Genomic DNA, 12,481 nt, shown 5'->3' on the forward strand with positions numbered 1-12,481 from the left:
GGCTGGAGCCCGGGGGCCCACAGCTAGGGGGGCCCCCGAAAAATATTTAAAATTTTTTAAATTTAAAATATATATATACATTTATTTTTTTTATTTTTTTGTAAAATATTGAAATCCAATTGACCAATTCAAGTGAAATGTGTGTATAGATATTGTATTTACAGTAGTTATATTATGGTTAAACCATTGAGAGCTTCTGTCTGCACTGCCTGTCTGCACTGCAGTGCTCACTGCTGTGGGGTAGGCGAGATTACTTTCCCTATGATTCTTCGGGGATTCGAGCACTGTGATTGGTTGTCAGTGGAGTAGGAAGCGCTGGGCTGTGTTTTGGACCGCACACAAGTGTTTATGCCTACTAGTACTCTAACTCTAACTCTAACCCTAACCCTAACCCTAACCTAACTCTAACCCTAACCCTAACCCTAACCTAACTCTAACCCTAACCTAACTCTAACCCTAACCTAACCCTAACCCTAACCTTAACCTAACCCTAACCCTAACCTTAACCTAACCCTAACCCTAACCTAACTCTAACCCTAACCCTAACCTAACCCTAACCCTAACCTAACTCTAACCCTAACCCTAATAATAAACTCTAACCCTAACCCTAATCCAAAAACTATTAAAAAGTCTGCGGTTGTAAAACATTGGCGGCAGTGGGGCGCGAACCAGCGAAGCATATATTACAAGTCGGCGTAGTAGTCCACTAGGCTAGCGAGGCAGCTGGCAGAATGGGGTTTGTGTTTATATTAGAAGGTGAAGTTGCGCCCGCGCGGGTGGCGCTTTCCTTGACTACTAGTAGTAGGGCGGGGCGAAGCCCCGCCCTACTACTAGTAGCCGGTGTGGTAAAACAAGCGCTCCTTCCCCGAAGAATCATAGGGAAAGTAATCTCGCGTGGGGTAGCTATAGCCGTAGAAAGCCTGATCCGGTCTAAAGCCCGCCTACTGTCTGTGTCCGCTATGAGGGCCCCCCCCCACCCCCCACACACACAACAGCAGTGACACCACCATTTCCGTATCTCCACCCAAGATCCACCCAGACCCGGAGGTGAGGTCAGTTCACCTGTCTGTCATTTAGGCGCGACATCTGTCTGTCTGTTGAGACAATCATCATGGCGGATAATGCTAAGAAGAAGAAAGACAATGAAGCTCCGAGTCGTCCTCGTCCAAGTGGACGCCAAAAAAGAAAAAAGAAAGAAGAAAAAGACGAACGTGAAAAGGTGACACTGAGCAAAATGAGGAAACTTACGGGGTTCTTCACACCATTGAATTCAGCGGCTGTCGCTGAAGCGGAAGTCGCTTCTGAAGCAGCAACACTGCCGACAACAAAGCTGCGTGAACGGGTCGACCCAAACAACAACAACTATATCTCCGAGGTGGAACTATCTGCTCCCGTAGTTCCCGATGAAGATAATGAGCAGGTCGGTGTCTATAAGTGTCTAATCATAAAGCCTTGCTCAGAAATGTTTTGATTTGGAGCCAGGCCTGTAGGCTAATAAATGCTAAAAAAATGACCATTTAGGTGGCGGTGGTGGTGAATGACTGCAGCGGTGAGGAGGTGGAACTGGGAACAAGTCCCCTATCTGCTTCTGATGAAGATGATGAGCAGGTTGGTGCCTGCCCTTGGCCATTCAATTTCATGCGGCTGCCTATAAGCCTTGCATTTTTATAGTTGCATAATTGTTTTGTTTTATTTTGGCGCTGGCCCGGGTGCAGTGTCTGTATGTGGCGGAAAGTTCTTATAACGGCAGGGGGTTCATGCAGCCACGCCCCCCCCCCCAGCGGTGGAAAAAAAACTTTTTTCGGTTGGTACCTTATTTACAGTTTGTTAATGAACACAGTGTTTCAGTTCACAACGAAGAACACATTAAATTGTTTCAGCAACATTTCAACATGATCAATGATAAACAGTGGGTTCAGTCGCGCCTTTGCCAAAATGCCAGGGGGTTCAGTCGCGCCTCTGAACCCACGGAGTTTCCGCAAATTAAAATAATGGGTAGCCAGTTCGTTGTAGCCTAATTATGCACATTAAAGCGTTTTAGATAAAAGTGCTATATATAGGCCTAATAATAACTTTAAGTAGCCTAATAAATGCACAATTTTTTAGGTGATGGTGAACCTAGCCTACAATGCAGTGGTTTTCACAACAATGGACAATATGCCACATCGTCAAATCGCACAAATGCATTACTATAATGGCATGCCCCGAAAAAGGTTTGTAAATGATTAAAATATATTGTTGCTGTCAGGAGGGAACCACCTAACTCCATTTTTGAGGTTTTCGATTAAAATATATATATATATATATATATATATATATATAAATCAGTGCTATTGAACACCCATTACGTCTGTGTGTTGCTTAAAAATAATATTGACCAATGAAAAGTATAGTAAAAAGTGCTTCGGACCTCTTAACTCCATCCTCAAACTGTCTGCTAAAACAGCTAACTCCACCACCTCTCCCCCTCTCATGCAATCCATTGACAATATATAAAGTCAGAACACCAACATTGATGAGGCAGTGCTTTGTTTTCTTCATTTCCTGAAAGTTTTATATTTTTCATTTCCTGAAAGATGAACATTTTGGAGTTGGGTGGCTTCTTCCCGACAGCAGAAATATAGGGCATAGCAGTGGCTGCCATTTTGTGTTGCCACAAAGAGAAACCCCATTCGTTTATGCCTTTATGGCATAGAGTAGATTACATTTATATCAGTCATTTTAATAAGCCAGAACCAAGTCATTCAAGTTCCTGGTGAATCATGACCATGAACATTTGATTCTGCGTCCAAAAGAATATTTGAAAACTGCAAAAAACAAGTATTTGGACAAAATTAAACTGTAGCCTGTGTGTGTGTGTGTGTGTGTGTGTGTGTGTGTGTGTGTGTGTGTGTGTGTGTGTGTGTGTGTGTGTGTGTGTGTGTGTGTGTGTGTGTGTGTGTGTGTGTGTGTGTGTGTGTGTGTGTGTGTGTGTGTGTGTGTGTGTGTGTGTGTGTGTGTGTGTGTGTGTGTGTGTGTGTGTGTGTGTGTGTGTGTGTGTGTGTGCGTGCCTCCGTGCGTGCGCTTGCGTATAGTCTACCTCCAGGCGTGTCCAGTGGCGTGTGCGTGTGTCATAGCGCCACCTAGGGCTGATGCAGCACGCCTCTTCATCCACATGCTCCTGTACCTGTGTATTTGTATACGTCGTCAAATGTTCTGATGAATTTAAAATGGAATCCACTGACATAGAAACAGAACATTGTTAGGATAGAAGCCTCAGGTCTAAATGGGTTAAGATTCATAGTAAAAAATACTTTTCTCAAAGAGACAATTTGGAGGAAAATCAACATTATCAGCGACCTTTCTCTGTCCCTCTTCATGGGATCCGGCACCAGCTCATCTCGCGAGAGGTGAGCAGGGTCATTCAGAATGTGTATACATGCCTCTGGGTTTCTAAACTGAGCCCCAGCATGGGGGGGTTGTGATGGAGGGTTAGTCGTCAGTCGTCACGGAGCTGTAGGCTATTATGCCGCTTCATTCTCCACTCACCCTGCGCTTTGATCTGCCCAGCTCCACTCTCATCTCCACACACTGGTTTAATGTGCTTAGTCTCCTGAGGAGAGGAGAGGAGAGGAGAGGAGAGGATGTTACAGTGGGCCTACAGTGATCTAGAAATGAATAGTACCCAGAGGAGAGGATGTTACAGTAGGCCTACATCTAGAAATAACTCGCTAATGTCATCTTTTTTTAAATTCATATAAGCCTATATAGATTTTTTTATCCCACAATTTTGCGACCGACAGACAGACAGACAGACAGACAGACCGACCGACCTGCAGAGGGAATCCAGAGCGTCTTTGTCCAGGAAGTCATGGTCTCTCCTCACCCAATCAGTGTCCACGGGGAACCTGCAGTCTGCACGCACGCGCGCACACACACACACACACACACACACACACACACACACACGCCATATTGTTTGACAGCTTGTGTGAGTCTGCCATGCATAGCTCAATGGATATAGAGCACTCTGCTCCATGTGGTTCCAGTTGTATTCACTATAGGCTCCGTTTGCAAACACTTGGTTCCATGCATTATTTTGCAGTAATTATGCATGAACCGTTTTGATATTTACCTCTGTATAATTGGACGTATTGGGGGAAGCCGGCCGCTTTCAACCAATCACATGCTTCCTTGGCTTCGATCTCTGCAAAAAGAGAGGCGGGGCAGACGATAATTATTTCCTCTGGAAGTCAATTCTGATTATAGCTGCTTACAGAAGTACTCCGTACTTCTTTATGTGAGTAAATGTAGCAATACCATGATGTAGAAATACTCTGTTACAAGTAAAAGCCTCTATTCAGAATTGTACTTGATTAAAATGACACATATTTGGCATCAAACTATGCCTGCAGTACCAACAACGTACTCATTTTGCATATTTTCTTTTCAAAATATTTCCATATTTTGTCAAACACTTTTTGAAAACAGGCCGACATACAAGTTCACAACACTCGACACGTTGTGAGCTTGTCGATCTGCTATTTTCCAATAGCCAAGTAAAAAGAAAATCTGAAAAAATCTGAAGTCTAAAAAGTAACTGCAGTAACGTTTTCAAAATAATGATGGATGGTGCATGGAGGTAAAGAAAAAAGTCCAATAGTTAAATCTGAGATATAGGCTATAGTGACTCCACTATAGCCTACATCTCAGAGAGTGTATCCATATAATAACAAATGCTCTAGTTAAGAGAAAGTACCATAACACATTCTGGGCGGGAACCCCTTTTGGTGTTAGCTATTGAAAAATAGCAGATCTACAAGCTCATAACGAGCCACCAAGTGGTGCGCTACGAGCTTGTAGGTCTGCTATTTTTTTTAAATCGAAGAACGACTGACATAGAAACATAGCTTTTTCAGAAAACTGTCAGGATGTAGAAGACATTTTTAGAATCTGATCTCAGGTCAGAAACCACCAGCTGCTCAGAGGGAACAAATCATATTTGCTGTCGGGCAGAAACCTTATTGCAGGTCCAATCAAAAACAAGGGGTGTAACGATATATTTTAACAGCGATACGATACGTATCCCGATGCATGGTTGACGATACGATTGAATGATTTAAAATCGATGTAACTATTTAAAATACAGTACATTGACATTATTTTAAACTAAGTAATGAATCACGACGTGAATATTTGTGCTTAATCAGCTTGCCTCTTTGAACCGTAATTAAAATTTGCATTCGGGGTGTTTGGTTGAGGCCGCGGGGAGTGAAATGATGACAGGAATAAACAAAGTTAAATGGATGCATATATAAAGGATGGCACAGGCTATTAATTAACGCTGACTCATTGGAAAAGCGGGGCGCTCTAATTACAGCTAATTGGCTGACTGTGGCAAAGAGGGTCAGAGACAGAGAGAGAGAGACAGAGAGAGAGACAGAGAGAGAGAGAGAGAGAGAGGAGGAAATCTTTTTCTGTTGTCGTTGTCTATATTCACTATCTCTCTCTGTGTTCTCCGTTTCTTTTGTTATTCCTCCACTCTCTCTCATGAGCTGGTTCATGAGTGTATGTCAGGTATCTGTTTTCCAGTGTATTGTGAACTATACAGTTCAGTTTGTATTATTACTAGAGTGTTTAAGTTGTTGCTTTGTGCTTTATATTAGTAAACTTATATAATGATCTTCATCTCCTATACGTGTGACAGTAGGAGGAGTAGGATGAAGGCTATGTCCTCTCTGTGGGGGCTCCTCACTGGCAGGCGAGCCAGTATGAACCTCTCCTTCAATTCGTTGTGTGTGCGTGCGTGCGTGTGCTCAGTGAGGTGTAAAAGCGCTCTGAAAGCTTTATAACGCTGGCAGGGTTAAGCTGAAATATTGAACACTTTGACATCCGGAGTGCTTCTAATGGCACCACGACAGCTCAGACAATTTGACCTTGGCCCAGGGTGTGTGTGCGCACGTGCCTGCGCACGTGCCAGTGTTTGTGTGTGTGTGTGATGAAGAAGTCCCACGTGCTACAAGTAAGTAAGTAAGTAGCCTTGCAGAGCCATGAGGCCCATAGGGCAGGAGCCTATCTCCTGTTTCTGTAGCGTGAGGCAGCTTGATGTACAAGTACCCCCTGGACATGACGCTAGTATGTCGCAGGGACTTAATTACCCCCAATCCAGTGTCAAGCAGGGAGGCATTGGGTCCCATTCTTTACAGTCTTTGGTATGACCCGGCCGGGGATTGAACCCCTACATCTGATAATTTCACGTATGCACTATGCATGCACATCAACATTGTTTTGTTTATTGTTTACAACTTTTGCCTTCTTATCGATAAGCCTAAAGCTGAAAAATAGCACATCTAGATAGATAGATGTCTAGATGCGCTATCAGACAGCCAATATTATTGAGAGGCAGTGTTGTTTTCGTCGATTGAAACCAAGACGAATAATGTTCGTCGACTACCTTTTTTCACTGACGAAAACTAAATGGAAACTAAATGAAAACTACTAAAACTGAGACTATAAGGACCATTTCGTCAACAAATAAAGACTAGACTAAAATGTTAGGAAGGGACTAGTGGACAAGAGATCCAGTATAAGTCATTTTACTATAGTTGCATTTTGAAGTTGCATGCTGAAAATAGGCGATCTACAAGCTTGTAGATCGCAATTAAGTGAAAAAAAACAGTCATTATGACGGCATCAAGGCCGGCCAAAATACATTTTGTTCGACTACTGTAAATCAACTGTAGATTTAGTCGACAAACTAGACGAACACTAAAACATTCCGGGTGACTAAAACTAACTGAAAACTATTCAAGAGACTAATAATGACTAAGACTAAAATCTAAATTTGCTGCCAAAAACAACACTGTTGAGAGGTGGAGAGCAAACGGACAGAGGGAAGGCAAAACCCACTGATGATGATGTCATATGCTGTGGAATGTGACCTCATTGTGTCAGGGAGTCACGTGATCCGGTTCTCTGTCAAACTACAGAACAATGGACTGAAGAAATTTAACAGCCCACCTGTTTACATTACATGCTTCATTATGGATGAAGCCTTTATCCAAAGTGATTTACAATGAGCATTATACGTTCACTCACTGGCACGCACGCACGAACGCACGCACGCACGCAAGCACGCACGCACGCGCACACGTCACACATGCGCACGCACACACATACTGTGCACACACACGCACACACACACACACACACACACACATACACACAGACGCATGCATATTATACACATGATTTCAAGGTCAGAGTTGACGACAACAGTATAATCTCTAGCTAAGAAGAGGTTACCTATTTGAGCTGTATATTAATTGACAAAACACCTGCCCTGTGAAAGCATGACAACAAAGGTGTTCAAAACAGTAAATCAAACGTTTTTTGGGCAGAATTTCTTCTTTTGTCAACAAAAGTGCTCTCTATAGGACTCTTGCCGGAGGCCTCATTCAATGCCACTTTGACTTTCACTAAGCGGTTGCGAGTAGAAGCATGTAGACGCACGTATAGACGCATGTATAGTTGCAAGCAGTCATTGAATTGAACCAATTGAATAACTTTGGTGGACTCGCGTCAACACCCGCCACCATGCGCCGATGTGCAACAGGACATATTTATATCACACCGCTGGGACGAAAAAAAAAAAGGTTTCGTTTTGTCTCGACCCTTTGGTGTGGTTTGGGATTTATATAAGACTTGCTTCAAATGCTTCAAACCTCCCAAAACAAACTAATTCCATTACTTCTCGTCCTGGGCCCCATACCATAACCCACACATTGTCCTTGACATGAAAAAGTTTGAGCACCATGATAGTAAATATGAGGGTTTTTTTCCCTCCAGAAAATCGACAATTTAGGCATTTAACTTAATCCAGATCGAGTTATACAGTAAGCAAGGACAAAACAATGATGCTGCCCTTTACTTGATCACTGGGAATTATTTGGGGTAATTCTGGTTTGGGGGTTCCTGATGACTACAAACCAGTGACTACAACATGCATGACACAATCATTCGCTCCCGACCGGATCATAAAACCGAAAATGCTATATGCCTCCCAAGCTATTAATGTGTTAAAGGTTGTGTGTGCCACAGCAAGACCCACCGTTGCAAATATACAATTATTTTAATTAATGAATTAATTATTTTTTCCCCCTGTTCTTTTTTCACCTAAACATCATTGATGTTCATTGCAATGCCATTGCAATGTCATTGGTCACGATATTTGCATATAAATACCCCCCACAGAGGCAGATATTCACACAACTTCAAAATCTCTGGACTTTTTTAACAATTTTGAACCTATGACCTTTAACCCTGATAAAAGTAAGTAAAATGCCTGTAATATATGCATTTTTGTTGATCATTAAAATGTCTAGAACATGTTTTATTTATTATTGTGAAAGATATCCCCCAAATGTAAATTATTCAATTATTTTATTATTATTATTTTAAAGGTATATTCAGTGATTTCACTTAATTCAAATATCACTTCTTTTTTAGTTTGGTTGTGATAATCCTCCCTACTATAGAGTGTGCTGACCATATAAGGAGACAAAATGTTATTTTGGCGGGCCTTGATGGCGTCGTAAATGTAATCCAGGGTTAATTAGTGTGTAGGCTACAAAAAAACCTGAAAAGCTGTCCCAAAAAGAGAATATGTTCCATATTATAAATTACAATAAGATTATATTATACTATAAAATTATAGCTAAAATAAGCTGTCGGGATACAAAGAGTTGAATATCTATATGATTCATCTAAACTGGAAAAAAAATCTATTATTAAAGTGAAGTCCTCCTATTCTGAAATGAGTAGTAACTTTTATTTTGAACATGACACTTCCTGTTGAGCCAGCCTGTTGAACACATAGCAAGTCCTGTGTGCAGATTTGAACATTCTACTTCATTTTGTGCCACATGAGAGAATGAGACAGCTATAGGCCTACTGTGTGAAGCATAAGCCAGTACTTTGAACACAAGTTACAATAGTGGATGAAACTCAAGCTAAACTCATCTTTAGTTCAGCCTCATCTTTAGTGCAGCCAGAGAGACCTGATGTTGAAGTCTGAGTTTAGAGGAAAAATACCCAAGGTGAGAGGCTGTTCACTGCTACAATGCTGGTAAACACACAGGGTAATGTCATTGCCTTATGCTACAAACAATAGCATGCACATTTTTTAAATGGTTCATGTGAAATGAATGAACTTTGTTGAATGTTTTGTTGTATCTCTGCACAGCAGCTACATGCTGAATGTGTATTGGGACTGGGAGTATAGTGTTAACCCATTTTGTACGGTCGGGAACCCCTTTTGGTGTTTTAAACATTGTTATAATGTAGCTATTGAAAAATAGCAGATCTACAAGCGCTACGAGCTTGTAGGTCTGCTATTTAAAAAAAATCATGAACATGTGGTGCAAAGCTTTGAATATATCCTCGTTTTTAACTCAAATCTTTGCTTCTGGGGGGGTCCCTGAGGAAATATTGAGAACCACTGATATAGAAACATGAGGTTTTTCAGAAAAAAAATACATTTAAAAAAATACATTTTATAAATTTCGACGTCAGGCCTAAATGGGTTAAACACTTAGGCCTATCCTGTGTTTTTGCACACTGAGCTTTAGAGATGCACAGGAGATGCACTCCTATAGACAGCTACAGTATGTGGGTCCCTGGGTCTGTCTGTCCAAGCATGAAAATAGCGTTATAGCGTTTGTTCACCAGAAAGTGTCACTGTTGCACAGCCTAACACACAGACACACACAGGCCAGGGAGGAGGGCCAGTACAATACAGTACAGTAGGCCTACAGTACAAGTACAGTACATGCAGTACCACTCACTTCAGACGGGTCTGATTTTATTTTTTTACTGCATGTGTCTGTATAGGCTGCCTGCTCTTGCACTTAAACTGCTGCCATTGCAGTATACAGGACACTGCAATGTTTTGATCCTAGTGTAGTTGTTAGCTCAATTTGTTTTTATAACGGGGTGAATCTAGAGTTGCAATACCCTCCATTGACAGCCCATTGATCCAAATCGAATTTCCGATCTGCTTGTGTTAAACTACGTTAAACTCACATTGCAGCTGTAGGGCGCTTGAATACTTTCAATCTGCAAAATACAAATCCACCGTATTTGTATTAGTCCTGATTATTTGAATGATTTGTTTTGTTGTTTTTGATGAATGGAATGTTACAGTAACTAATGTAAAGAAATTACAATACTTTATTGTCATTGATGTGAGTAACGTGTGAATCTGGTAAGACAAAGCTCAGCTGTACTTTTTTAGGGTATCAATATCATACAACCCTATGCCATATCAGAAAGTGATGTATATTCTGACCTTAATTATTGTAGGTCAGGTTTCTTTTTGGAAACCCTTGGAGTCGTGATTCTGCTGGAGACCAGCATGGCGAGCTAAACAACCCATGGAGATGAACCATCCAACGATGAATCCAACTCACTCTACAGTGTGGTAGGAAACTCAAACCTCCACTGCACATCCACTGGGCGGTATATACACACACCACCCCATAGTGGTGGGAACCCAAAAGACTCGGTGCTATATAGAGTTCACATCAGTAATAGAGACTGAAGGGAATTTGGTATTTGATTACATGAATTTGGCCAATTTAGGATAAATTTTTGTTTTTATACCGGGGTCTGTATTTTCTATTTAAAACATAACCGTCCTCTCCCCTCCTCTCCTCTCTTCTCCTCTCTCCTCTACTCTCCTCTCCTCCATGCAGTAGGTCATTTCAGTCTAATATATAACAGCGTGCCACAGCTGTTTGCGGATCAGAGGTGAGAGGCTGTTCACTGCTACAATGCTGGTAAACACACAGGGTAATGTCATTGCCTTATGCTACAAACAATAGCATGCACATTTTTTAAATGGTTCATGTGAAATGAATGAACTTTGTTGAATGTTTTGTTGTATCTCTGCACAGCAGCTACATGCTGAATGTGTATTGGGACTGGGAGTATAGTGTTAACCCATTTTGTACGGTCGGGAACCCCTTTTGGTGTTTTAAACATTGTTATAATGTAGCTATTGAAAAATAGCAGATCTACAAGCGCTACGAGCTTGTAGGTCTGCTATTTAAAAAAAATCATGAACATGTGGTGCAAAGCTTTGAATATATCCTCGTTTTTAACTCAAATCTTTGCTTCTGGGGGGGTCCCTGAGGAAATATTGAGAACCACTGATATAGAAACATGAGGTTTTTCAGAAAAAAAATACATTTAAAAAAATACATTTTATAAATTTCGACGTCAGGCCTAAATGGGTTAAACACTTAGGCCTATCCTGTGTTTTTGCACACTGAGCTTTAGAGATGCACAGGAGATGCACTCCTATAGACAGCTACAGTATGTGGGTCCCTGGGTCTGTCTGTCCAAGCATGAAAATAGCGTTATAGCGTTTGTTCACCAGAAAGTGTCACTGTTGCACAGCCTAACACACAGACACACACAGGCCAGGGAGGAGGGCCAGTACAATACAGTACAGTAGGCCTACAGTACAAGTACAGTACATGCAGTACCACTCACTTCAGACGGGTCTGATTTTATTTTTTTACTGCATGTGTCTGTATAGGCTGCCTGCTCTTGCACTTAAACTGCTGCCATTGCAGTATACAGGACACTGCAATGTTTTGATCCTAGTGTAGTTGTTAGCTCAATTTGTTTTTATAACGGGGTGAATCTAGAGTTGCAATACCCTCCATTGACAGCCCATTGATCCAAATCGAATTTCCGATCTGCTTGTGTTAAACTACGTTAAACTCACATTGCAGCTGTAGGGCGCTTGAATACTTTCAATCTGCAAAATACAAATCCACCGTATTTGTATTAGTCCTGATTATTTGAATGATTTGTTTTGTTGTTTTTGATGAATGGAATGTTACAGTAACTAATGTAAAGAAATTACAATACTTTATTGTCATTGATGTGAGTAACGTGTGAATCTGGTAAGACAAAGCTCAGCTGTACTTTTTTAGGGTATCAATATCATACAACCCTATGCCATATCAGAAAGTGATGTATATTCTGACCTTAATTATTGTAGGTCAGGTTTCTTTTTGGAAACCCTTGGAGTCGTGATTCTGCTGGAGACCAGCATGGCGAGCTAAACAACCCATGGAGATGAACCATCCAACGATGAATCCAACTCACTCTACAGTGTGGTAGGAAACTCAAACCTCCACTGCACATCCACTGGGCGGTATATACACACACCACCCCATAGTGGTGGGAACCCAAAAGACTCGGTGCTATATAGAGTTCACATCAGTAATAGAGACTGAAGGGAATTTGGTATTTGATTACATGAATTTGGCCAATTTAGGATAAATTTTTGTTTTTATACCGGGGTCTGTATTTTCTATTTAAAACATAACCGTCCTCTCCCCTCCTCTCCTCTCTTCTCCTCTCTCCTCTACTCTCCTCTCCTCTCCATGCAGTAGGTCATTTCAGTCTAATATATAACAGCGTGCCA

At 41.4% G+C, this 12,481-nt stretch overlaps 1 protein-coding gene across 4 annotated transcripts in view; it reads right to left on the reverse strand.

Moving 5' to 3' along the window:
• LOC308327140 (rho GTPase-activating protein 7) overlaps nucleotides 1-12,481 on the reverse strand; it is a 38,183-nt gene that overhangs the window by 17,571 nt on the left and 8,131 nt on the right. For 3 of the 4 annotated variants that reach the window (XM_080780325.1, XM_080780327.1, XM_080780328.1), the window contains exons 2-5: nucleotides 4,115-4,186; nucleotides 3,813-3,894; nucleotides 3,529-3,592; nucleotides 3,080-3,166 (exon numbers count right to left, since the gene is read on the reverse strand). In XM_080780325.1, the coding sequence (XP_080636451.1) occupies nucleotides 3,080-3,166; nucleotides 3,529-3,592; nucleotides 3,813-3,894; nucleotides 4,115-4,186 (305 nt within the window). The remainder of the gene's footprint in view (nucleotides 1-3,079; nucleotides 3,167-3,528; nucleotides 3,593-3,812; nucleotides 3,895-4,114; nucleotides 4,187-12,481) is intronic. The other variant, XM_080780326.1, reaches the window with a different exon arrangement.

This window comes from Protomyctophum bolini (assembly GCF_963924005.1).
Source record: "Protomyctophum bolini genome assembly, chromosome: 13".
Taxonomy (NCBI): Eukaryota; Metazoa; Chordata; class Actinopteri; order Myctophiformes; family Myctophidae; genus Protomyctophum; species Protomyctophum bolini.